We start from the raw sequence: 27,908 nt of genomic DNA on the forward strand, positions 1-27,908 counted from the left end.
GGAAGGGTTATCTGTGTGTGTGTTTCTGTGTGTGTCTGTGTGGAGGATCAATCAAATTCTATGATTGGCACTGATGTGAATGATCACACAATATTCAATCTTACTGATGGCATCAAGGTGGTGGGGGCCCCCAAACCAAATCAAATTTTAATCGAAATCGAGATTCTTCACTTGGTATTGGTGTTGAAATTGTTGGTATCGTGACAACAGGAGTTGGGGATGTGCCCCCATCAAAGCTGAGACCAAACCTACGCCCTTGTGTCAACTCCCTCTCATTTTTTGAGTTGTCAATTTAATGATAGGTCACAGGTGGTGTCCCATTCCTGTTATTAGTGCTTTGAAACCTTACACCCTCGCTAACATGATCACTTATGACAGATAAAACTACTGACAGATGTCAGTATTTGAGGGTTCAGGGCTTTGACCTTAGGGATGAGATCGGGATTCAGTCAAAGGAGTTCAAATTATGCTCCCCATTTCCTTCTCTTCTCTTATTCTAACCTGGTGAGTGCAGTGACCTGGCAACACACCATTGCTCCCTAGTGGACTGGAGTTGACCCAGAATGGTTTACGACATTTACCAAGTACCAGTTTATCAAATACATTCATGAAGAATGACAGCACAGTATCAAAGCGGGAAATGGGAGTTAGTTCACGCATAAACAGCTATATTTCCAAATACCAATGTCACCATAAGGAGCATCAATAATATACTACAGCAACTGTTTATAAAATGCTGTTTAATTCATTTAGACCCTTGTAAACACACACAATACTTATTATGATATGAGTCAGCACAACAGCAGCACAAACAAAAGGCAATAGTTTTATTTTATATATATCTTCTGTGTATTCATGTCATGGGGGCAGGCTTCACAGTGATCAGGCCTGATTCCTTCAGTGCTTGATCAGTCCTGGGTATTAGCATTTTTGCAAACTGCCAGAGTTTCTTGTCCACAAGCAGCTGTTTTTTGGGAAGATATCTTTGCTTTGGCACCCTGGTGTGGATAGTCAGGCATATGTCGAATGGGACGGTGACCACACGTCCGAAGTACTTAATCACGTAGTGGACTGATGTTTGCTCCACTCTCCGGGGGTTGATAATCAGCTTGGTGGGGTCGAACACGCTCAACCTGTACGGCTCTCTGTAGATGTGCTCCAGAATGTTCACACCAGGCACGCTGCTCCACTGAGGCAGGCGAAATCGGCCGCTGTCTTCAAACTGCGTTTTGGGGAAGACATAGTTTTTGATCTTGAAGACTCCTGCATCAGGATGTTGCAGCTGTAGTGAGTCCATCAGCTCCTCCAGGTTGGCATGGTCGTAAGGCATCATGATCTCATCAATGTCATTCAGCAGGAGGTACTTTGACTGGTACATGTATCTATATATACATTCATTCAGAGTGGTCAGCTGTCCGTAATAATGGACTTCCCCAGGGTGCACATCAATCCTCCACCCAATAGAAGGCTTTAGGAACTTGTCTATTGGCCAAGGCACAATCTCCAGCATACCCTGTCTCCTGTAATACATGAGGACTTTCTCAATATCTGGGCCACTGCTGGTGTAGTAGATGACAACCCTCTGAACCCCAATCAGCTTGTACACCTCCATGGTCTGTGCAAACTGGAGGGCATTATTGTACTCCCCAAACAGGTTGGATATGCACATGGTGAAGTTATACCTAAATGATTCTTTTACCTTCTGGTTTTGGATTAGTAAAAATGTCACATTGTGGATGGCGGTTTGGTTAGTTGTTATGCTAACATGTGTGGCTTGCTGTGATGATGGACTCGTGCAAAACACATCTGACATGTGACAAGCAAAGCCAAAGTGGTCCCTGTGCACGTCAACTTTTGCCTGTGAAGTTGTGCATCGATTCAGAGCATTAGCATCTGTGCTAGCATCAGCATTGGCGTTAACATCATTGTTGGCACATAGGACGCAGTAGAGCGGCTGCAGCTCCTGCCTGCAGATGATGCTGATGACCCGGATGGCCCCGCCCAGTCTGTGGTCCTTGAAGGCAGACACCATGAGGTGTCTGGAGCCTGGGATGGGGGTGATGGTCTCAGTGGGTGCCCGTTGCCATGGTGGCAGTGTAGGCTCTGCTGATGGCTGGTCTGGCTGCAGTGTGGGTTCTTCTGTCCATGGGCCAGACTCAGCTGAGGGTCTTTCTTCTCTCATCAGGTTCACCGGGTGTATCATGTGGCCCAGTCTCAGTATGAGCAGGACAGTCAGTGTGAAGATGCCAACCAGCAGCGCCAGCTTCCTCTGCCTCATCTCTGTTCACTCCACTGGGATACAGCATCTACAGTCTACACTGACAAGCATAATAATGGCACACAAAATTACTGACAAATATTTTTTGCAAAAAATAAATTTTTGTACTGTCAAAAGCTAAGTAGCTTAGCAAACATCAAATGAATAGTACCCACTGTAAAATCTCATATATTAGTCCTTCGAGACCTAGGCTATTTTCGGTGTAATTTTTAAATGCCCCCTATGCAACATTTTCAATGCAAAACAAAACATTTTCAATTTTCAACATAACGCTTCCGATTTTAGTTTAATGCAATTTTCTGAATTTGAGAAGTCTCATTCAAGGGTCTCAAGGTGGACTTTGGTCTGTAGCCTCCCCAAGGTGATGTAATGCATTGCATTGTGGGGGAAAGGAGAATCACTGCAAACCGCTGTGAAATAGTAACTCCTTTTTCATATTATATTCCGGTTTTTTGATACCCAACAACATCAAATACAATGGATAAGAGTTTATATGTTTATTAATAACAAGCAAATTCGTTGGAAAATGAACCCTGCAACACAGCTTTTAAGCTATTGATATTTGACTTAATGCCTACATGGTTTAGGCTGTATTATACCGGACTTTGTGGTAAATTAAAAACAAAATGTAAATGTTGTCATATCAAGCTATTATTTGCCTTATGTGTGGGTTGACAAGGTAACTGACTATGACCATACATTTTAGCAGATGCATAGCAATGAACTATATCCAATAATTATGATCGCCGTGCAGCGAAGCGGCGGCTATATAGGTTTAGTCACAGTTTTTTTCTTCCATTTTTTTTCTTTCATTTTCTTTTTTCGCATGTGTACATTTCTGTCAAGGATTCCCGGGACACTGAAAGACCGGGGTGCACGAAACTTGGCGGGCATGTAGCCCCACAATGATAATATGGAACCATTGTTTTTCGTTTTGATCCGTCGCCCCCCGCCGGACTGGACCCTCACAGTTTTCTGTGAATATCTCGAATTGTAGGGCCTAGGACAGGGGTGGGCAAACTTTTTGGCTCAAGGGCCACACTGGGTTTTGAAAATTGGCCAGCGGGCCGCACAACAACCCCCCCCCCCCCCCCCCCCACGACACACACATAAAAAAAATGCTGTTGCATATGCTGTTTAACAAATGTATAAATTGTGCACTGTCGCTTTAATTCACGTTTATTTCTCAATTATCTTCTGCCTGCTACGGTATGGCCCTCTTACACTTTTTAAATGGTCAGTAGTGGGAACTACTGCTGCCTTCATGATTTCCTTTTAAAAGTTTCTTATAAGAAGGAGATATCAATTATCAACAATGACAAGCCAGCTGGAACCTGCGGCTGTCTCTCCCTCTCGTGAGTGCAGACGCGTTCCCAATTAAATGGATCGCATGTTCACGTTAGATCTGCTGCAAAGGAGATAACTAAGAGTTAACTTAGTTTAACATGATGTTATCTCTATTTAACATGATGTTTTGACATTGACATTGTAAACGTTCTCTAAGGAGAGTGAAAAGCAGTTTGCAATAAAGCTAACCAACGTCGTCTCTATCGCAGGAAAAAAATAGCGAGCAGCCTGATAACCAAATGAAATGCTCAGCGGGCCGGATGAAAGTGCTTGGCGGGCCGGATCCGGCCCGCGGGCCGCAGTTTGCCCACCCCTGGCCTAGGACCTTTATTTTGTATGTTGGTCTTACGGGGCCTGACATGGTCAAAACTCCACTCACTTGGAAGTGTATAGGATCATTATGACACCCTCTGAATGCACGCCAAGTTTTTTGGAATTCCGTTCATGGGGGGCCATACAATAAATTTATTTATGTTACTGTACACCAAGTGGCCTGTAGGTGGCCGGACACAGTTTTCTATGAATATCTCGAGAACCGTAGGGCCTAGGAGGACCACCTTTTTTTGTATGTTGGTCTTAAAGGGCCATGTCAACCCATCCCATAACCATTAATTTCATGTATAGCGCCACCTAGTTAAAAATGAAAAAGCAAAAATTAGGTGTTGTAATCACAATATCTCTGGCTGAAATGGTCAAAACTGCACAAAAGTGTAGGATCATTATGACACCCTCTGAATGCATGCAAAGTTTCGTGGACTTTCGGTCATTGTCAACCACTCATTTCACCTTCCTACCACCTAGTACCTTTCACCACCTAGTTAGAAATGAAAAAGCAAAAATGAGATGTTTTTGTGGAAAGAATGTGCTGGACTGGGCAGTGGTCATATTTTGAACCACTCAGCAGTACATCTAGTTTATCTTGTCGTCACAGAAGAAAAAGCCTTGTGTCAAGCAGTCTGTTTTTTTTATAATCTTGTCTTTACTTCACATCTGAACACAATTTGATCCACATCTTTTTCCATTTAAGATAACCGAAAGAGCTGGTCTGGTGAGTGTTTTTGTGTGTGTGTGAGAGAGTCTGTGTTTGTGTGTGTGAGAGTCTGTGTTTGTGTATGTGTGTAAGTCTGTGTGTGTGTGTATGTGTGTGCGTGTGAGTCTGTGTGTGTGTGTGTGTGTGTGCGCGCAGGCGCGCCTGCAGGTGTACGTCCGTACACACTGTGCGTACCATCAGGCTACTCAACAGCGAGAGAAAATTTCCCTTGTGTGTGTGTGTATTCACACCAAATTGGCCTACCATACCTTCCCAACTATGCACAGTATCCCATTAGCTGCATGCCATCAGGCTATTTACCATTTTCTATTACGTAAAGTTAGTGAACACGTTATCAAAATTAACGTGCACACATTTTGTTTGAGCAGGAGAGAGAATACGCACGCAGGCACACAATAGGCTACTTGTTGTTTTCTTTTACTCGGCTATCTATATATGGTTATCAGCACACAATGTTGAGCTAATTCACTAACTCAATACTCATTATGGATATCACAAGTTTAAACAACGCTAGAACAAAACTAAAGGTAACTTTAGCCTGTATAGGGCTGTATCAAGTTGACCAAACGAATAGGTCATTGTAGACGTTGTCGTTGTATTATTGCATGTGGATGTTGTTATGCTATGTAGGCTACTTTTTTGCTGACTGACCAATGCACGGACCTAAAACGGACAAATATTGTTCACGAGTGAAATCTTTTTTTGCGGGGGGGGGGGGGGGGGTGGGCGTACCATAGCCATTAATTCCTGCAGGCGCCCATGTGTGTGCGTGTGAGTCTGTGTGTATGAGTGTGTGTGTGTGTGTGAGAGAGAGAGAGGGGGTGTGTGACAGAGTTAGTCACTCACCCACTCACTCACCTCACTCACACACACACACACACACACACTTAATTGCCAGCACGCTCGACTCCCGATCTGAGGTGCTGCTGTTTGCGGGTTCGAGTCCGGGCATGTGCAGGGTTGAATGGTAATTCCAGCATATAAATGTATGTTTGGTATATCTACTAGTTTATTGACGCAAATAAAACCCCTTCTAACTTGTTTGAAACTGAAAGCAGCACAAATTCAATGGTATGGAAACGCAGATAGAAATAAAAGAAAGTAAAAATTTTCCAGACAAGGAAATATTTCTTAATATATGTACTCTTTTAAATCCTATGAGTGAAATTTTGGTCTCTGCTTTTATCCCAATGCCTGAATTAGTGAAACACACACAGCACACAGTGAACACACAGTGAGGTGAAGCACACACTAAGGGCCGTTTGACACCGGGTGCGTGGCGTGGAGCGTGTCAGCTGCGTGGCGTGTCCGTTTTTATTTCGGCTCCCATGGTAACAGGTTAGAGCTTGCGCGCCCGCCTGCGTGACACGCACGTCTCAGGCACAGCTCGTGCCGCGCTGAAACGTGTGCAATTGAGCAGTTAGTCCACACTTCATCAACCCACAAACATGAAATCTACTTCTGTCAAACTTTTGAAAGGGAGAAACTCTAAATTAAGTTTTCAGTGTAGTGCAGTAAGCACAGAGCAAGTGCATTCTAACGTCTGGTACAGATTACAATCTAATGCAGACGAAGCTAAAGGTGAAGATATCTATCTCCTGTTACTGGATCAGCAGGTAAGACAGTTGAGAGTACCATCCGTATCGCCAGACTCAGGGGCGCCTGCAGGAATGAATGCTACGGTATGTACACCCATCCACAGACCCCCCCTCCCCGTGTGCGCAATGGCACATTCAAAGCGTTGATCATATTTGTCCGTTTCCCGGTTTCGTTCGTGCATTGGTCACCTAAAAAGTAGCCTACAACATCCACATGCAATATCTTTACAACAACAACGCCTAATAACAACCTAATCATTTGGACAACTTTATACAGCCCTATAACCACCGATGGGCTGCTAAGAAAGACTCTGTTTCTAGATGATGGCATACACACACAACATTCATTTCTGTCAATTAAACCTCTTATCAGTACAGATTATTTATGGGTATCCTCATTTATTGTGATGTCCAAGTTCCATGATAGTGTTTGTTTTACGCATGCAGTGTGTGGTTTGGATGAGCCAGACAGGCAGCTTGCCTGTCTTCAGCTTAAAGTTTATATCCTAAATTGCATGAAAAACGTCCAATTAGCTGCCAATTTTTATTTTGTTTTAAATCCCCGGGGAGAAAGCCCCAAAACCCCAAATTTGTGTAGCTTACCCTACTAAGCCTACAATCCCTAGGCTATACTCATCAGCTCAAGATGTCATTTTAGCTAATGTGGTTAGCGGTTTCTTGGACGCAATTGAGCAGTTAGTCCACACTTCATCAACCCACAAACATGAAATCTACTTCTGTCAAAACTTTTGAAAGGGAGAAACTCTAAATTATGTTTTCAGTGTAGTGCAGTAAGCACACGCATAATTTAGTGGCTTTACGCACAGAGCAAGCGCATTCGGGAGGTACCTTTACGCACAAAGCAAGGGCATTGCGGAGGTACCTTTACGCACAGAGCAAACGTATTCAGGAGGTACCTTTACGCACAGAGCAAGCGTATTCGGCACCTATGCTCCCGGGGCCTATGTTCCCCACTTTGTATGGGACCGGGGAACAAAAGGGTCCTATGTTCCCCGCTTTCCCCAAAAAGGGTGCTATGTTCCCCGCTTTGTATGGGACCGGGGAACATAGGACCCATTTTAAAAAAAAAGGTCCTATGTTCCCCGATCTGTTATTTTTTCCAACGTCAGTGCTAAATTCCAGGGCAAATAGGCTACAGGCCATTTGACGGGCATGTCCAAATAGGCCTGCCGTAGAGGAGGAGAGATTAGGCTGTAAATTGTGTTTGTCTTTTGTTTTTGTTGGACAGTTTAAAGGTCCCCTGTGTAATGTTTTCAGTTGTTTGTTAACAAAATCAACATTTCCCATACATAAATTTGGCCCAATTCATGTTTAATTACCACAACCACCAATTCGATGCATGAAAGATGTAAATGAAATTCTCATTTACATCTACATAGCGCGATGGGCGACTCTCCATGTACTGTACACGCGCCATTTTAAAATAACGGTGGCCAGCAAGGGACATATGCAAAAGCTCAGCCTTTGCCGTCTGCATAGAAAAAACATTTGCTTAGATGCATTGGCAGAATTTCAGCAATGTAAGTTACGAACCCTTTTTCTACAAGCCACATGTCTTCCTAACATTCTGACATTGAAATTGTATTTTTCAACAAAATAAATAAATAATATATATGTTATTACCATTATGGCAAGCAATTTGTACCTCATTTGTAAGTTGCTACCTGCAAATCATGAGCAAGTGAAATGACCTGATAATAACGTTATGAGCACATGAGAGAGAGACTGACTGCTATTATACTTTCTTGCCCTCTACATCATAGCGATCCTATTAACAACTTTAGCCTACTGTAGCTGTAGCTTTTGAACGGGTAGTCTATCCTTTTTTCACTAGGCCTACACCAGGGCCGGAGTGGGGCCACTTTTCAGCCCGGGAGTTTCAGGCCCAAGACCGGCCCACTTTTTTAGTGGTGGTGGAAATTGGATAAATAAGGCAACATTTCAGCTCTTACTATCCTGTAGTTTTTATTATAGGCTAATATTCCACTATTCCACGTGAAGCATAGGTTGATAAGTTAACAAAAACAGGAAGGAAGAAATAAAGCATTTGAAATGTATCCCACAATTTCACTAAGAGGCATATTGAAGTACTGTATTGTTTACATGTTTTTTTCTGCATGGGTCAGCTATCATGTTGTTGTTTGGTGATTTGCTCCTTTACTACACCCACTTCTGAGCAAACAAGCCATATAGGTTGATCATGTAGCCTACTGCTGTCATAGCCTACTGTTCTTTCTTCCATAAAATAACCTTAATTCATATGGTTAAGTCTATTATCCTTTCTTCTTGTCCCTATAGTCATAGTTAATTTCGGGCTCATCATTTTCAGCGGGGGACTGGCTGATCTGCTGCTCAGGCTACTTTTGTTTTTAGGCCTATAGGCTACTGCATACACAGATCAAGCTTGAGTTTTGTTATCAATATTTGCATAATATTTGCAAAGTCTATGAATAGCCATATTGGATGATACCAAAATGCTGATATTTTAATTCATTTAATATGTTACTTGCGAATAGGTTGACAACGCTACAACGTCCAGTAGGTTATTAGCCCAATTACGCCGTTATAATCATGGCTATCTCTCTTTACCAGTTGCCACTTATGTCTGTCCGCTTCAAAAAAAATTGGAAGCATGGCACATTTGGCAGCATTTCCCTCCAATACTTTTCGTCTTTTTTACCTGGCCTTTTCAGTCCCTCATGGCATCTTTCTACCATCCATCCTCCCTGACGCTTATCACTACATAGGGCCGGCCCGGCTGTATCTGAGGAAACTTTTTAGGAAAGACGGGCTATCTGGACCCAACCAATTAACTCTTCTTGGGAGGGGAGAACAACCCATGCACAGGCTGCGGTGTTAGGCATAGAATGCGAACGCGTGTAGCCAACTTTAAAGGAGAATTCCGGTGTGATATTGACCTAAAGTGTATTGAAACATGATACCGAGTGTGAACGTATGTCTCATAGCCCATCTCGGCTTGTCCCCTGCACTCCAAAATCTGGCGCTAGTTAGCCGATGCTACCAACAGCTTTTTCAATAGTGGTGCTTCGGCATCGGGCTAGCCATGCAAATAAATCACTGTTTTGAATCACTGTTCAAAAATTATTCAGTGGAAATGCATGGATTCCAGTTGCTGCTACTGGAAGAAACTGGAATCCATGCATTTCCACTGAATTATTTTTGGAATCTGATCCCTTATCATACCTGTTCATTCTTACTCGTTGCTCGACTTATCGTGACTAAATTCAAGATGGCTGCAAACGCTAAACTTCGTGAAGATACTGTCTGTATAAATCGTCTTGTAAGTAAACTACCAGTGCTTTTTCAAAGTTCTCAATGTCTCGTTTTAAATGTCAGGGCCCTCAGAAGTCTACCAATGAAGTGTGGAGATACATTGAGCCTCGTAAATGGGTGTAAAACAGTGATTTATTTGCATGGCTAGCCCGATGCCGAAGCACCACTATTGAATAAGCTGTTGGTAGCATCGGCTAACTAGCGCCAGATTTTGGAGTGCAGGGGACAAGCCGAGATGGGCAATGAGACATACGTTCACACTCGGTATCATGTTTCAATACACTTTAGGTCAATATCACACCGGAATTCTCCTTTAAGAGAAGATAGATTAACGTCACATATCCCAATATTTTTCTCCAATCCCTCGACCGGCCCAAAAGTGAAGCGGCCCACCGGGAATTCTCCCGATTCTCCCGATTACCCACTCCGGGCCTGGCCTACACTTAGATTAGTTGCCTGATACGTGAAGAGAACAAGAAATGGAGAAACATCTAGGTGGTGCCTTGATAACATTATTAGGATGGATTTTCTACTGCAAATTTAACACCCTTGTTTCTATAAAACTGGAAAACAGGAGACTTTGTTAAAAGACAAAACAGAACAGATGTCTCAAAGCCCATTAGATGTTATTGTGGTTTAGCTTTGTATAGCAACGTTAACGTTATAGCCAAATATTTGTTTACCTACGGTTAGACTATAGCTAGCTAATGTTACACTGACACAACGTAATGCTCTGAATTCGCGGCCAACATCAAATCCATTACATTTTGATCACCAAGTCCAAATTTCCAGGTCAAGCACAAACAATTCCACTACTTTTTAAGATCAATGCTGATTTATTGCTTTGCCTACTTACCACTTCAACACCATTAACTGTAACTGTTCAAACTGTAGCCTAACTGTAACAGTTCAACACAAGCAAAAGATCAGAGCTCAATATGCGTGTGAGTTGCTATGGGAGCATGTAGGCTATACACGGACACCAATTTTAGGAAAGGGGCTGATGCTCCAGAAGAATACATTTGAGTCGTTATAGGCTCTGGCTTATTATGGAGCATTATAGGAACAAAGTTGTGATTAAAAAAATTATCAGGGAGGAAAAATCCGAGGGGGCACGTGCTCCCTTTATTTTTAATGGGCAGGACACCACTGGTGGGGAACATAGGCCTACTGTTGAACCCATAGGACCCTTTTGGGGGAAAACGGGGAACTTAGGGACTGTTCGTTATTTATTCCATTATGCCACCGGAGGAGTTTTGGGAGCGTTAGTCAAAAAAGACGTGACCCTCCCTCGCCAGCAAGAAATTTTTCTATGACCCTCCAAAGTAGTAACCTGGCAATAGCCAGATGAATTTCGCTCCGCCTAGCTCCACTCATCCATCTGGAACCGATCCATTGAAGTGTTGCTTCAGAAGGCTGGGCCTAATCAAAAAATGCTTGCATATGATTGAATAAGCCACTTGTCCGTCATCTATTGACGTGCTACTTCAACCACTCATATCGAAGCCAACCCGTGACGCTAATAACAGACTCACAGTCGCTTCTACGCTATGTCACATCTATGAAACTCCCGCCCTGCGTCCTGATTGGCTAAACCATAAAGTTGGTTGGAGAAATCACTCTCAATGGAAGAGGTCCCAGATGGATGTGAGTGAAGCTAGGCGGAGCTAAGTGGAACGACATTCATCTGGCTAGGGTCAGGTTACCAAAGTAGGCCTAATTGAGAAAAAAACGCATGACCCTCCCCAACAATTTATTGATGCCTTCTGTACTGGGTCAATTAGGGAGCTTGCATGCTACCACTCCTTGAAATGCCTTGAAAAGGCTGTCGTTGCACAATTTCACAAATAATCACTTCACCGGGACCGAAACATACCTGACAACTTTTTCCAGGTTTATCACGTATTTGAACTTTTTTCCCGCTGTGTTTTCACTTACGTGCATGCATGAAATCATGCGATAGCCTACTACACGTAGCCTACCTGTCGGTGCATTTTATAGGCTACACCAGCTTGTCTAAGAGGGGGAATTTTATAGCCTATAACATTAGCTGAGTCACATAGGCTATTTGGCCATAAGCCGTTTATCATAGGCTACATCACGAAACCAAACTAGTGTAACAAAGCACTTTAACAGGGGGAATTAATTGGGATGAATCATTGTGCTGAACGCAATGAACAGAAACACACTCGACATTCAAACTATTGATAAGATGTGCTCTATGGAAACTGGTCTGTAGGCTAACATTGGATAAACTAGATGTACCGCAGAGCGGTACAAAATATGACCGCCGCCCAGTCCAGCACATTTCTTCCACAAAAATAAATAACGCTGAAAGGCCTATATGATTCTAACTGTCTCACTAAATTGCATTATCCACACTCAATTCTCACTGGTATCTGCTAGACAACAAGTACCAAACATGATTAGTTCATAGATTTCACATGTAAAATTCATTTTATACAACCCCACCCTCATCTTGCTTGTTCATAATTCTGAGAAATTCTTGAATTGTGTGCATGTGTGCGTGTACACGTTTATGTGTGTGTGTGTGTGTGCTTGTGTGTTTGCCTGCGTATGTGTGTTTGTGCATGTGCATGCATGCATATGTCTACTGTGTGAGTATGTGTCATACGTATGATTACTGTGAATGTATGTGTGTGCGTGTGTATCTGTTTATGCACATGTGTGCACATGGAATGGGTTAACATGACCCCTGGAGGCAAACATACGGAAAAAATTGGTCATCCTAGGCCCTACGGTTCTCAAGATATTCACAGAAAACTGTGTCTGCCCTACCCTCCTTTCGGGGGGTCCAGTACAGTGGGGGGGCTACAGATCAAAATGAAAAACAATGGTTCCATGCTATCCATGTGGGGTTACATGCCCACCAAGTTTCGTGTACCCCGGTCTTTCAGTGTCCCGGGAATCCTTGTTGGTGTACAGTCACTAAATGTACACATAAATTATTTTATTGTAAGGCCCCCCATGAACGAAAGTTCACAAAACTTGGCATGCATTCGGAGGGTGTCATAATGATCCTACACTTTCAATTTCGTGCAGTTTTGACCATGTCAGCCAGAGATATTGTGATGAAAACACCTAATTTTTTGCTTTTTAATTTTTAACTAGGTGGCGCTATACATGAAATAAGTGGTAATGGGATGGGTTGACATGCCCCCTTAAGACCAACATACAAAAAAAAGGTGGACCTCCTAGGCCCTACGGTTTCTCGAGATATTCAACTGTCTCCGGCCACCTACAGGCCAGTTGGTGTATAGTAACATAAATTAATTTATTGTGTGGCCCCCCATGAACGGAATTCCACGAAACTTGGCGTGCATTCAGAGGGCGTCATAATGATCCTACACTCCCAATTTCGTGTAGTTTTGACTATGTTAGGTCACAGATACCTGCGATTACATCACCTCATTTTTACTTTTTTGTGTTTAACTAGGTGGCGCTATACATGAAATGAGTGGTTATGGAATGGGTTGACATTGCCCTTTGAGATCAACATACAAAAAAAAATGGTCCTCCTAAACCCTACGGTTCTCGAGATATTCACAGAAAACTGTGTCTGCCCTACCCTCCTTTCGGGGGGTGCAGTCCAGCGGGGGGGCTACAGATCAAAACGAAAAACGATGGTTCCATGCTATCCATATGGGGTTACATGCCCACCAAGTTTAGTGTACCCCGGTCTTTCAGTGTCCCGGGAATCCTTGTCATTTATTATGACCGCTTCGCTGCTAACGCTAATATCTTGACTCTTGAATAAAAAACATTTTCTTGCTTACTTTGCTGCAAACTCAGCCATGAAACGTTTTTTTGAATTCATAGAAGGATGAGCCCACTAGTCTCTCCTGTGACATGGAGGTGCGCAAATAGTTTTTAAAAGCCTGTTCAACTTCGAAAAGATTCGTTCACCCGATGCCAGTCACTGATCGCAATTTAAAATTTCGGGAAGGTTCATCTTTTTAAGTTTTAAATGCAGTAGCCTAGGCCTATCTGTCCCCTTTTAAATTATATCTCGAGCCTATTATGAGGTAGCCTACAGTGCGTTATGTCCTGCTACGGACGTGCTCCAAAAGAAAGAAAAAACTTCGGGATAGATTTTTTATAGATGGTTATGAGGAGCAATGTGAGAAAGAAATGATCATTGATCGTTGTTTTGGGACGTTAAGGCTTCCATATGTGTCAGTAAAGGAGATTGAAGAAACATGCTGTCACGTGCAGGTAACCTAAAGATTCTAGTGATTATGAGGAACAATATGAGAGACATCTGGTGATCACTGATTGTCGTTTTAGGAAATTAAGCCACGTTAAGCTTTTTGCTTAGGCTACAATAGGCGTTAATAAAGAATAAACGCTTAATGTCATCTTTGGCAGGTGCGAGGCCCATCAGACGTGAGGCCATGGGCGACGGCCCAAATATTGCTGTTTTCATGAATACTAAAGTTGGGTGACCCTCCCTCCTAGAATAAAAAAAAATGTGTGACCCTCCCCTCAACAAAGAATAAAAAGACATGACCCTCCCCTATTTTCCTCCGGTGGTCCATTCCATAAATACTGAACGGTCCCTTAGGAGCCTTTTTCTGAAAAAGGGTCCAATGTTCCCCGCACATTTTAATGCCTGGTACAGATTACAATCCAATGCAGACAAGGCTTACATGCTATGAATATGACACACATTTTGACCAGAGACAAAGCTAAAGGTGAAGATATCTATCTCCTGTTACTGGATCAGCAGGTAAGACAGTTGAGAGTGCCATCCGTATCGCCAGACTCAGGGGCGCCTGCAGGAATGAATGCTACGATAAAAAACGTTTCATATCCATGATGAACTCTATCATTTTTTTCTTTCTAAAAAGGGATATCCTATATACACTTTTCCACAATTGTTAAAACATATTTTTTAAAACCTTTCACCCTTTTCTCCATTCTCAAATTACATTCACAGAATCGACAGTTCTTGCAAAATAAAACACTCGCCTCAAAACTTGTGCTCAGAACCAAACAGAGTACCGATCCAGTGTATGATTGAAGTGTTCCCTTAACTTTTTTGAGCAGTAGGCTATATATATATATTTATTTGTTATGTCCTCACAACGATCGTTCAACAACATGTTGCATGTTCATAACCATCCAGACTGTTTGCGACGATTATGACCAGCTGTTGCAAAAAAAAAAAAAAAGGTTTTCTAGTTCAACAGAATAATTCACTTAACAAATAGGCTACATAGGCTTACAATAACCTATAGCTTAGGCCTATTAGGCTATTTCAGTCAATATTCTGACATTTCGATTATATAGCCTATTTCTGACATTATTTTCATTTGGACTATTCAGACTTTCACTCAATATTCTGAAGTTTCGTTCACAGAGGTCTATTCAGACATTAAATATTCTCCGGATTTCAATATAGCCTTCCAATATAGCCTAGGCCTATTGCATTTTAAATTTTGTTCAGTGTTCTCGAGTTTCGTTCCATTCTGACCTCCATCGATATCCTCAAATTCTATCCAGTGTTCTCAGACTTTATTCCAAATGTTCAGACTTTAATTCGGCCTACTAAGCTTAAATTTCATGTTTATTCCTAGGTTTTGTTCCTATGTAATGCAGGGAACACTCCACATAGGCTATTTGACAGAGATTATGTTAGGCCTACTCAAAAATATTTTCAGTCATAATTCACACAAATGTGCATCTCGCAAGACATTCATTTTGTGTTGTCTTGCATGCACATTTGTGTGTGAAAGTGACTTGTGCTCGTGCGCATCTTGAAGTGCATCTCTGTCATCCAGCTGATCCCTGCTCCACGTCAGTAGATGGCGGTCCTTTGCAAATAAAGATGAAAACAAACCCAACTGTGTGCAGACATTCGCGCTTCGTTTGCGCGCGTGCTGCAAACTTTTGGGTAGAGTCAAGACAAGACAAACTGTCAGTTACATGTTGGCAACTGAGCACCATCCAAACATCAAACGTAGCCTTAGGAAGTCGACTTTCTCCAAGCAGGAAATATATGGTTATTGTCGAGGTGAGTATCCGTGTAACCTTTCAGAACTTTTTTCCCTGAGTGACGGGTCTTGTAGACTAGAAATTGTATTAATGTTGTATTGCAACTGGTTGCATATGGATGAGGTTTTATCCTCACAATTGAGTCTGTTGATGGGCATTATCTTGATTCTGCACATTGTAGCCCGGTTGAGATGTGGTCGTTCTTGTCAGCTGTCTGCTATAATAGCTGCTTGCTAAATACTGTGTTTTGGCATAAGCCCCCAGGTTTAAGAGGTTTCCCTTTCCTTTTATATTTTTTACATTTCTACTGTTCTTTTACAGGACTTGGTAGGCCTACCACTTCTTTATTTAAGGTTTTCAAATCTACCTAAGTATGAAGAAAGAATTTGAAGCAGCAGGGGCATTCCTGAAAAATCTGGTTAAAAGGTCTGACAAGTTGAATTCGGAACAAGCAGATGTCTTTGTAGAACATCTCATAGATATTTTGCAAGAGAAGTACAAAGCTCATTGGTACCCAGAAAACCCCACAAAAGGTCAAGCATTTAGGTGAGAGGTTATTTTAACTAGATTTTACTTTTGCCATAATCAATAGTTTTGGTAGCCTATCTCCCATTGCTAAAGAAATGTTCCTAGAAGTAGGCCTACAGTATTTTTGTTGGTTTGTTTACACATAAACACAGTCTAGGCTTTGTTTCAGGTGTGTTTTGATCACCTTCCTTTATTGTGCCAGAGTGCATAATGGGGAAACACTGATAAAGAATAATATGCATAGTGCAAAGCATGTGAAATATGGTTATGGTTAATATGTCCAGAATTACATACTTGTTGCATTGTTGCTTATCTTTTGAATTATTTTATTACTGCATGCATTTTTTGATTATGCAGGTGTATTCGTGTCAATGGTCACCATAGCAAGGATGCAGAATTGCTTTTGGCATGCCAGAAAAGTGGTGTACAGTACTGCTACTTAGGCTTGCCTTTAGAACTCACCCTCTGGGTGGATCCAGGAGAGGTCAGTTGCAGGTGAGTCTCAAACGTTAAGCTTGTCTTTTGAGCCTGTAGAGGTTAGACATTCATGTTTATTTTTTATCATGATAACACCATTGTGCAAATAAATACAATACTGTCTTTTAAATATTCGCTACTGGCAATATTCATTGGCCTACATCAAAGAGCACTGCATTACACTGCGATCTTCCTTGTCAAAAACATAGCCTCCTATGCGCCCATCGTTCAACAACCATTGGTATTCCACGCCATCATTAGGTTTACTCAGAAAATTAACAAAAGTTTCAGGTCTCCTCCTTTGCGGTGCATAAGTCATTTCAGGATTCGATAGCTTAGCGCTAACAGGCGTGAGTGTAATCCGTCTCTTTGATTTTGCCGATTCAATCATGTCAGCCATGGTAAGTTCTGTTCAAAATCACTGCTGACAATGATAGCTATACATCACCCACAGCTTTTATAATCTCAATCCTAGAGACATGCCGGGGCAAAACACACCCACTACAAAAGGGTTTATAGATAACCAGGTGTCTGCATACAGACGTCACTACTCATAAACAGATATTTTACAATGTTATCAGCACTAGTGTACGTAGGTAGTAGGCAGACCCCCCACATGAAAGGGGGCTCAAACAACACACTCAGAGACATGCCCGGACAAAGCCGTGGCCTACTGGTTAGCACTTGTAACTTATAGCTAACACATTTTTTCAACCAGAACCTCTAACAACATGCTAAACAGGTTAACGGCTATGCAGCACACTTTATATCTATCCCCATTTACCACTAAACATATACAACTCTTACAAAGTTTATCTGACCCCCCAATATCCACAAAACACACATGGGGGGTTTGGGGGCCAATATGGCCGCCCAGGGGTATGACATCAGTCACATGTCTGTCACATGACTCTACATCCAATATGGATGCCAAGGGGGGGCGTGGCATTGTTTGACAACAGACACATGACTGTCACATGACTTTACATCCAATATGGCTGCCCAGGGGTTTGACACCAGTCACATGACTGTCACATGACTCACAAAACAATAACAATAACAAACAACATGTGGTGACAACCACATGGCTAATTTGCATAAAAGGAGGCGTGGTTATGGTGTGGTTTGTGACGTTTCAGGGGGCGGGGCTAATTTTGACAGTTCATGATAAGAACTACTCATGATCATTAGGGTGGTTGTCAAGCTGATTTTCAAGCTGCAATTGTCAAGCTGCAATTTCAGTCCAATCTGTTGGTTTCCTGCTCAACATGACATACCAACACTAAATGTTGAATATCTCCACAACCACAAGGACCTTATACATAGAAATGGTATCAAATGAAAGCCAACACTCATGGGCTGTCTGCTGCTCAGAATGAATATGTATTATACAGTGTAAGAGAACAGAACTAGAACATGAAAAAAACAATCTTCACCTAAAGAGAACCAGTTTTCAAAGTGAATATCAGCTTGGAAACATAACATAACCCAAAACCTCTATCAATCAGTACCCCTATCTATGGGAATGAGTCAAGCCAAGTTTAAAACTTGTAGAGAGAGACAGTGCAATGCTGCACAAGTTGTAATTCTTTAATGTCAAGGCAGCAATGTAGAACTGTAGATGGTGGTCTATGGTGCTATTTGACTTCATTAATACCAGGTTGTAACACAAATTATATTTAATTGACATATCACTATAGTTATTAATTCCATCCTAACATAACTGCTCTCTCACTTCTTTAGGGTAAGGGGTTAGTAACTAGTTAGTAGTAATAACTAGTCTTGCTGATCCTAGCACTTACCACCTGACTAGAACTGACTCTCGATTGTTTAAAAAACAGCACTCACTGATGCACTTATTGTACTAGAGTACTTATTGTTCATGTGCCAATCACAACTGGTTGGTAAGGGCAACTGTGGATGGGTCACTGGTGACTGTTTCCACTGAGTTGGTGGTAAAGTATCCACATTGGCTTTCACTTTCAAAAACAGGGCACAGCGAACATCATGGATTGAAGTGCTGTTTGTTTTTGGATCATACAGTTTGCAGACAAACTGTTTTTCTGAGGATAGAATAGCTGGACTTGCTACTTCATCCTCACCAAAGTTGTGGAGAAGATGAGGGCACTGCTGGAACATTTTCCACGCTGTCCTTTTTCCTATTCCAGTGAACTGACTGGTAGTGTCACGTCCAGTGATGGCATGAAATGCCAACAGACCATCCAGAATCTCATTTGACATTTTAATATCATGCACTTTAATGTTGCGTGGTTTCTTGGCAGTTCCTGCTTTCATCCAAATGTCTGGGCTCAGCAGGTTGCAAACACAAGATGCAACAACAGTACATCTGTGTCACTGCACTGAATGATGAGCCTCTCATACCCTTTGGTTGTGGCATCATGAGGTTGTGCCTTCATCTTCTCCACAACTTTGGTGAGGATGAAGTACCAAGTCCAGCTATTCTATAAGTACAAGTACATATACTTTTTTGATCCCGTGAGGGAAATTTGACCTGAGAGTCACTGCTTGGATGGGGAAAAACATACCATTGCCATACGACTATTATATAGTTATTACTACTAACTAGTTACTAACCCCTAACCCTAAAGAAGTGAGGGAGCAGTTATGTTAGGATGGAATTAATAACTATAGTGATATGTTAATTAAATATAATTTGTGTTACAACCTGGTACATTAATGAAGTCAAATAGCACCATAGACCACCATCTACAGTTCTACATTTCCGCCTTGACATTAAAGAATTATAACTTGTGCAGTATTGCACTGTCTCTCCCTACAAGTTTTAAACTTGGCTTGACTCATTCCCATAGATAGGGGTACTGATTGATAGAGGTTTTGGGATACTATGTTATGTTTCCAAGCTGATACTCACTTAGAAAACTGGTTCTCTTTACTGTAGGCGGAGATTGTTTTTTTCATGTTCTAGTTCTGTTGTCTCTTACACTGTACAATACATGTAAATTCTGACACTTCTGCAGACAGCCCATGAGTGTTAGCTTTCATTTGATACCTTTTTTATGTATATGGTCCTTTTGGTTGTGGAGATATTCAACATTTATTGCTGGCATGTCGCGTTGAGCAGGAAACCAAAAAAATGGCCTGAAATTGCTTGTACAAGTCACACAAAAAAAAATTCAGCTTGACAACCACCCTAATATCTTACCTATGGGTGACTTCTACCTAAAAAAAATAGGGTGGCAGCTTGTACCAAAACATGTCCGCAAAAGTATTAACGGAAGCCCTTTTCAGAATTGGCCCCCTTACTATTATCGGCCGTCGGACGTCGTCGGACCGGCGGGCGAGGTCGGTGACTCGAGTCGGTTCGGTGTGTCCCGTGCCATCGGCAGTTGGAGTCAGTGGTCATTTTGGCCGATTTGACATGTTGAATCGGCCTCAATGACCAATCTGGGGCTCGTTTCTAGAAAGAGTCGTTTGCTAACTTGCGTCGCAACCTTGGGAGTTCGCTCCGTCGAATTGGTGTTTCTAGAAATGGTAGTTTGAACTCTCAATCGCAAACAAGGACGCAAAGTTTGGTCGTTTCAACTACTGCCCCTGGGCAGTCGCACTTGTGTCGTTTCTTGGTAGTTCCAGTTGGTGTCTGGAGCGCCTATCACAACTGCCTAACCAAAAATTACGAAGTGGATGTTTATCTCGTGACTCAATGATTGATCTATCCTGTAGCTTAATTTTGATTAAGAGACTGACTCCCCTACTGGGCTCATTCTTGCTATTTATGTTAATTTGAGTATTGACTTGCTTTTTGATAAGCTAGTACTATAATCTTCACAGACTCTTAAAATCAGCACAGTGATAAATGGTGTAGTGGCTAAAGCAGGTGACTTGTTATCCCAGGGTTGTAGGTTTGATTTTCTTATGACATGAGATTGTCCTCTTGCTTCTCGCTATCTGCAGGTAAACTGACACGTAGATTCAATTGTTTTTGACTGATGTCTTGTACCTATTGGACTCTCGATGTATAATAACTATATACATAAATATGTATGTTCAAAACCTATTGTTGTGTCTAGGCCTAGTCTTACTCAGAGGTGAAAAGAAGAGACAGGATGCAAACTCCGGCCCAGCGCGCAGCGCACTGACGCGTTGTCCTTAAGCCACGAGCCAGTTGATAGCGATACCCAGAAATTCGGCAATGGCAATGCCTGCATTAATCACTCGGTTTAAATTAGAAAAATGTCGACATAGGCCATGACAGAAAATTTCTATGGGGTGGGGTATTACATGTTGCCACTGTTTCCACGAATGATATGTATCGCTGCATCATCAACAATGTTGTTGGAACTACAGTGTTCGAATGTAGGAGGTAGCGAATTGCGACACAGGTACGATGCTTTCTGGAAACAGGTGTAACAATGTTGTTTGGTCGCAAGTTGCGTCGTACCATGGTGGTTGAGCAACGTCGTTGCTAACTTTTCTAGAAACCCCTGATTGGTGGAGTGCTAGCCCTTGACTAAACATTCTCGCACCATTAGCCCTACATTCACTAATGCAAATTATGAACCCACTTGTATAAACTATCCTAACATATTTTTGCTATAACTAGTAGACTACCACACAGTTGCTGAATGGATGTTATTTCAGGTTAGTTTGCACCAACATACAAATTTAACCAAAATCCTTAGTTTCTACCTAGCTAGCGAACATTACCTGTGGTGGATTCAGACACTCTGTGTTCTATTATGTATGTCTAGTTACCATCACCGCCAGGGTGATTGATTACTCATGTCTGCATTCTATGGTTGGATGTTCAGTAAAAGCCTGAGAGAAGATGTAAGATTCGTTTGTCCGGTCGTTTCACTTATTATATAGTGTATAAGTGTTTATTCAGTTGAATCAAATAGCCACCCTCCACTCAGGTCGTAAGTATTTACTAAGAGAACATAACATGGTGTCAGAATAGCGTAACTGAGACACTTACACCGAAATATTTGAGTTTCTCAAAAGAGTTTCTGACTAGAATAGTGGCAGGAACGGCTAGTTGACGGCTCGCGGAAGATGGAGCAATTCAAGCCACCGTCACCTCTTCTTCTGACTGGCAATCTGGCTGAAAATTGGCGTCGATGGGAACAGAGATTCCAACTGTACATGACAGCAACAGGTTCGTTGGACAAGCCCGAAGAAGTCAAAATCGCCATTCTACTTCACAATATAGGCGAAGATGCGTTAGAAGTGTACAACACACTCACCGTTAGCCTGGTGGATGGAGAGAACGAGACAATGGAGGACGTGCTAATGGCATTCCGGGACTACTGTAGCCCACAGAAAAACATCGTTTTCGAGCGGCACCAATTCTGGATACATCCAATGACAGAAGGTATTTCAGTTGACAAGTTTGTGACTGAGCTGAAACAGAAAAGTAAAGACTGCGAGTTTGGCATAAGTGAACAGGATATGCTTAGAGACAAGTTAGTGTTTAGCATACAGAACTGTCATCTCAAGGAAAGACTTTTGCGGGAAACTAACTTGACGTTAACTCGAGCTTTAGAATTGTGTAGGGCTACGGAATTAGCCAAGACACACATACAGGCGATGCAAGGGACTGCGGCTCACAGTCACGATAGCCAAATAGATGCCATACACTGCAAGAGGGGCACAGGGCAGAAGCGATCAAGTGACAACAAGAGCGAGAAGAAAAAGGGCAACGGGAGACTGTCGTAGGTGCGGGAGAAGACATGATCCACGTCAGTGCCCAGCGTATGGAGCGGTGTGTAACAGCTGTGGAAAGGCTAACCACTTCGCCAAAGTTTGTCGAGCTAACAGCGCCGGCACCAGCAGAAAGACCAAAACAAAGACAGTACACAACATAGAGACTGAGCTTGAGTCCATATACATCGGGACGATTGCAAGTGCGGGTGTACACGCCATAGGCAGCAAGGCTGAAGAAAACGCCTGGTACACAAACGCCACGGTTGGCGGCGCAGCAGTAAAATTCAAACTGGACACAGGGGCAGAGGCAAACGTGTTACCTTTGTCAGTGGGGAAGAAGATGCCGAATCCACCGCCTGTCAAGCCTACGTCCACCGTGTTGGTCGCGTTCGGGGGCGCTCGTCTCATCCCAGCAGGTGTCATGTCGGTGAAGTGCTGGACTGCCAAGACAGAAGCCACCCTGCAGTTCCTCGTGTCACCTCAATCAGACATGCCCATCCTCGGCAGTGCAGTGTGTGAAGATCTACAGCTGGTGAGGAGGATTGAGACAGTCGCCACAAAGCCTGCAGTCACCAGAGAAGAGCTGCTAGAGATGCATCCAGACATCCAGCTAGGTGAGTTCCCCGGCGTCCATCACATCCACATTGATTCATCAGTCACGCCAGTAGTCCACGAGTGAAGAAACATTCCCCTCGCCATTTGTGACAAGCCGAAAGAGACATTACAAGACCTGGTACAACGTTCAGTAATAACACCTGTAACAGAGCCAACAGAGTGGGTGAACAGTTTAGTCGTCACAGAGAAGAAGAACGGTGCGCTGAGGGTGTGTTTGGACCCTCGTGACCTCAACATGGCGATAAAGCGGCAGCACTACTCCATCCCCACTCCTGAAGACGTGCGCAGCAACCTGACAGGAAAGACCATCTTCAGCATCCTGGATGAAAAGGACGGCTACTGGCGGATCAAGCTGGATGAACCATCGTCGAAGCTGTGTACATTCAACACACCATGGGGCCGATATCGCTTCCTTCGGCTCCCATTTGGCATCAAGTCGGCGAGCGAGGTGTTCCAGCAGAAGAACCATGAGACTTTCGGTGACATCCCAGGTGTACACGTGATCGCAGACGACATGATCATCGCTGCATCATCAGAAAAGGAACACGACGAGATCCTGAGCAAAGTCATGGCGAGAGCACGAGAGGCCAATGTGAGATTCACCGGCGACAAGATCCAGTAAGTTCCACAGCGCACATGCGCACACGGCGTGGTTGGGAACCTGCTCTTGTGCTACACAAGAGGTCTGAGCCACGGTCTTACACCGTGCAAACACAGACAGGACAGATCTTCAGAAGGAATAGGCGTCACCTACGGAAGATCCACCAGAGTCTGTTCAGAGACACAGACCCTGATGAACATTCAGAGGACACACCACCCCAGCGACTGCCAGCTGACCCGCCATCGCAAGATCCTCTGGCTGAAGCAGACGACTCCTCTGTGCGCCACACCAGAAGTGGTAGAGCAGTGGTATGCCCTACCAGGTTCAAGGACTTTGTGATGGAGGTATCAAAAAAGACTAACATTTCAGTCTTAAACGTGTGTCCCAAAAAAAAAAAAGAGTGAAAGAAAGAAATGAGACAATGAAAAAAAAAAGAGTGAAAGAAAGAAATGAGACAATGAAAAAAAAAGAGTGAAAGAAAGAAATGAGACAATGAAAAAAAAAGAGTGAAAGAAAGAAATTAGACAATGAAAAAAAAAGAGGGAAACAAAAAGAATACAGAGGCACATGTGTTACACTGAATGTTTCTACACATGTTTTACACTGAATGTTTCTACACATGTGTTACACTGAATGTTTCTACACATGTGTTACACTGAATGTTTCTACACATGTTTTACACTGAATGTTTCTACACATGTGTTACACTGAATGATTTAATGTTATTGTTGTATTATTGAATGTTTTGATGTTTTACTTGCAGGATGCAGAGAAATGTTTTAATTGCCTAGTAAGTTTCACTGGAGGCCGATGAATGTTTGAAATGAGTAACCCTTGATTCCAGTTGCTGCTACTGGAAGAAACTGGAATCCATGCATTTCCACTGAATTTATTTTTGGAATCTGATCCCTTATCATACCTGTTCATTCTTACTCGTTGCTCGACTTATCGTGACTAAATTCAAGATGGCTGCAAACGTTAAACTTCGTGAAGATACTGTCTGTATCTTCGTCTTGTAAGTAAACTACCAGTGCTTTTTCAAAGTTCTCAATGTCTCGTTTTAAATGTCAGGGCCCTAGGAAGTCTACCAATGAAGTGTGGAGATACATTGAGCCTCGTAAATGGGTGTAAAACAGTGATTTATTTGCATGGCTAGCCCGATGCCGAAGCACCACTACTGAAAAAGTTGTTGGTAGCATCGGCTAACTAGCGCCAGATTTTGGAGTGCAGGGGACAAGTCGAGATGGGCTATGAGACATACGTTCACACTCGGTATCATGTTTCAATACACTTTAGGTCAATATCACACCGGAATTCTCCTTTAAGGCAAGTCAAGTTTCTCACTTACTGGAAGTTCAAGATATACAGCCTTATGATTTTCTTATTCACTGGACTTGCATTACGAAATTCGGCACAGATACACAATTACGATTTTGGCCAATTGATTATAATGTGGTTAATTGTAAGTATAAGTATATTTTAATCTCTGCATTTAAGAAAATAGAATCTCTGCATTTATCCCAATCCGTGAATTAGTGAAACACTCAGCACACAGTGAACACACAGTGAGGTGAAGCACACACTAATCCCGGCGCAGTGAGCTGCCTGCATCAACAGCAGCACACGGGTAGCAATGAGGGGTCGGGGTTCGAACCGGCAACCCTCTGGTTACAAGTCCGAAGCGCTAACCAGTAGGCCACGGCTGCCGAATTGAAAGCTCTGTCAGTCGTTTTGGATAAGCATCAGCTAGATGACTAAATGGAAATGTAAATTCTTGAATTATTCTTAATTCTGATCACACTACATGAACTTGCATACGGTATACTATTTGGCATGACAGGGGCCAAATTGTATTGTTTTTTACTGTATAGTTTATAGGCTCAATGTTTGGGATAAAAAAAAAGCTTTTTTTGCAGTGCTTTCATACTTCCTTGAAAAAAGTATTTTGAGTATTTTCTAAATACAAAAATACAGTATTTTATTTTGATACATTAAAAATGAGGGTAGGCCTATTAGGTATTTTATTTTGAAATACATTCTGATGTATTTTTTCCCCATCCCTGCCTGTTCCCAGCATTAGCACAACACTTTGCTATGGTTAGCTTGTCACCTGTGACGATATATGCTAGGCCTAAGTGACTGACCTATATGGGTGCGTTTGGAGATGCCTGATGGAATCAGACGCTGTTGCCACACACCTTGCATGTAGCTGTTCGCTTATTTCCTCTGTGCACGAAGTTATTGTAACCGAAAGTAATGATAAAAGGCACTCCGGGAGGTCAATGCATTTTTTATCTGTGAGTGTGCGCACATGCGTTACGTTGCACATTATGGCAAAGGGGCCATGCCGCTCGTTATACGTTTTCCAAAGTATACTGTATGTTGCAATAAAATAGAAATACATGAATACATTTAGATTAAAACAAAAAGCAATAATTGCATGAAATACAGCTTGTTCAGGAGTCTCGAAGCGTCCAAGTCTGAAGTCTTTTGAGTGGAGTCGCAAGTCAAGTCTGAAGTCATTGTTTTTGCGACCTCATTGTTTTAGGCTAGTGAAAAATAGTTTCGCAAGTGCAAGGATATGTGGATTCAATTAATCATGTTTGCTATGTCATTAGATAAAATAGATGTTCAAAAAACTAACAAGTCAAAGAAAAGCTTTATGGGATGAGATCATAGAAGAAATATCTGGTGTCTCGCAATGTTTTTTAATTTCTATGGAAATGCACCTAGTTTATCTTTTATTTCTTTGCATTGTGCAGGCTACATTCACAAATACACTGCAAGATTGGCAGCTTAGTGACTTCTTTTCTGTGCTATAGCCTATGCGACTCTCCGCACGGCACACCCATATTCAACATGACTCCTAACTTTGGTTGAAAGATTACAGAAGCTAGGTTTAGCTGTGACAATATCCTGGGTACTCCTAACAGCTAATGTTATTTTACACAGTATGCTAAAATCCGAATTTTAAAGCCTGGTCACTAGTCGCCAGTTTGTATGGCTAGTTTGCCTACTTAAACTCTGCATAATGAAAAAGCTTTGTATGTCCCCTTTCTTCTTCTTGGGGGCATAGCTGATCTACAAACCACAAAAAGGGGCAAACATGTACATGCTTAAGGGCAAAGTGAATATCAAAATGTTTTACTTTGGCCTTTTATGGGGTATGTATTGGCAGACAGCCCTGGTAACTTACCGTTGTCGTTGACACACCTGCTCGCCTGACTGTGCGTGAAGTAGCCTGTGCATTGGCATTCTCCATGCGTGTAGCCTGCGTGTCAGATAACCCTGACGTTTCTTGTATTGTCGTGCTGGCTGTCGGAATGATCAGCAGTACAAATAAGTTCGCTAAAATATTGGTGAGGACAATTTTGTCATCTTAAAATTTTGATTAGGACTAGTCCTTAGCGTCCCACCCTAAATCTACGCCCATGGTCTTCTCAAAGGCTGTTGTAAGTTAAACGTTTAAATGGACATAAGTGACGACTTGTTGTGACAGAGGTAAATGTCGTAGCAAATAGCCTATGGTGAAATCGCTTTTTTAAACATTTATTTCACTCTCGCTGGAGTGAACGCACAGCATGCTGTTGCTATAGATGTTCATTCACTTGAGTCAGACAGAACACGGGCGCTGCTTTCTCTGTTATTTCTGTTTTTGTCCCTCCGAAAACTGCGTTTAAATGGTGTTTTTAGTATTTTAGCCGTCAGATTTGGTTTTCGTGGGAGAAACATCCGGACCCCCCGCCAATATCATCCGCCCCACCTCTCAGAAAATATTTCCAACTGTTGCGCAGTTATGTGCGTCTGTCGGTGTCGGAGGTAGGCTACTGTCGATTTGTAGTGGTTTTCATGGTGAGAGTTAAAATGTAAACAGATGACAGACACTTTTAAGAAGATGGTTGTTGACATCATCTTACCATGTATTGCATTAGGCCTATTTCATGATCGTTAAACGTTTTATTCATTGTAATGTTGTCACAGGTTGTTTAGCTGATGAAGTAAAAACGTATTTGAAGGCACAGCGTTCGCTTTCTGCGGACATAACTTCATAACAATTCGATTTTTATTTTATATCTTCAACAATGCCGTTCTATTAAAAAAAAACACATTTGTAACAACACATTTTAGCTTATCACAGCTCAGCAGGTAGTGTCTAGATATCCACATATCCTAATATAGGCTATATTTGATTCATGAAGTAATGAACAATAAGGTTTAATGACTTACCGAAATATTACAACAGTCAAAAATATCACTTGGAAGACGATAACCCTTGACTATTAAGTGGGTCACACAAGATTCCCAAAATGGGTCACACAAGATTCCCAAGAGCGTCTGCGCTTTCTGCGCACACTGTTGAAACTGTTGAACTGTTGAAAAACAAAGCATGTAAAT

General features: G+C 42.3%; 2 protein-coding genes across 3 annotated transcripts; one reads left to right on the forward strand and one right to left on the reverse strand.

Annotated features, from left to right (window-relative positions):
• Positions 1-725: 725 nt before the first annotated feature.
• On the reverse strand, positions 726-27,908 carry LOC121715712. 2 transcript variants are annotated; one of them, XM_042101602.1, is made up of 2 exons: positions 27,741-27,908; positions 726-2,313 (listed from the first exon to the last, which is right to left on the reverse strand). In XM_042101602.1, the coding sequence occupies exon 2, from the start codon at positions 2,276-2,278 to the stop codon at positions 854-856; it is 1,425 nt and encodes a 474-aa protein (XP_041957536.1). In that variant the 5' UTR covers positions 2,279-2,313; positions 27,741-27,908; the 3' UTR covers positions 726-853. The 2 variants fall into 2 exon arrangements, with proteins under 2 accessions (XP_041957536.1, XP_041957537.1); XM_042101603.1 differs by having other exon boundaries at positions 726-2,318.
• Positions 15,449-16,638, forward strand: LOC121715716 (protein BTG3-like). Its single transcript, XM_042101620.1, has 3 exons — positions 15,449-15,626; positions 15,929-16,153; positions 16,493-16,638. The coding sequence occupies exons 2-3, from the start codon at positions 15,981-15,983 to the stop codon at positions 16,632-16,634; spliced, it is 315 nt and encodes a 104-aa protein (XP_041957554.1). The 5' UTR covers positions 15,449-15,626; positions 15,929-15,980; the 3' UTR covers positions 16,635-16,638.

The sequence above is a fragment of the Alosa sapidissima genome, chromosome 8, assembly GCF_018492685.1.
Source record: "Alosa sapidissima isolate fAloSap1 chromosome 8, fAloSap1.pri, whole genome shotgun sequence".
NCBI classification, from domain to species: Eukaryota; Metazoa; Chordata; class Actinopteri; order Clupeiformes; family Clupeidae; genus Alosa; species Alosa sapidissima.

Coding starts and splice junctions, on each gene's coding strand:
- LOC121715712 (XM_042101602.1), bottom strand. CDS start 2,278: ATGAGGCAGAGGAAGCTGGCGCTGCTGGTTGGCATCTTCACACTGACT.
- LOC121715716 (XM_042101620.1), top strand. CDS start 15,981: ATGAAGAAAGAATTTGAAGCAGCAGGGGCATTCCTGAAAAATCTGGTT. Junction 16,154..16,492: donor ACAAAAGGTCAAGCATTTAG/GTGAGAGGTTAT, acceptor TTGATTATGCAG/GTGTATTCGTGTCAATGGTC.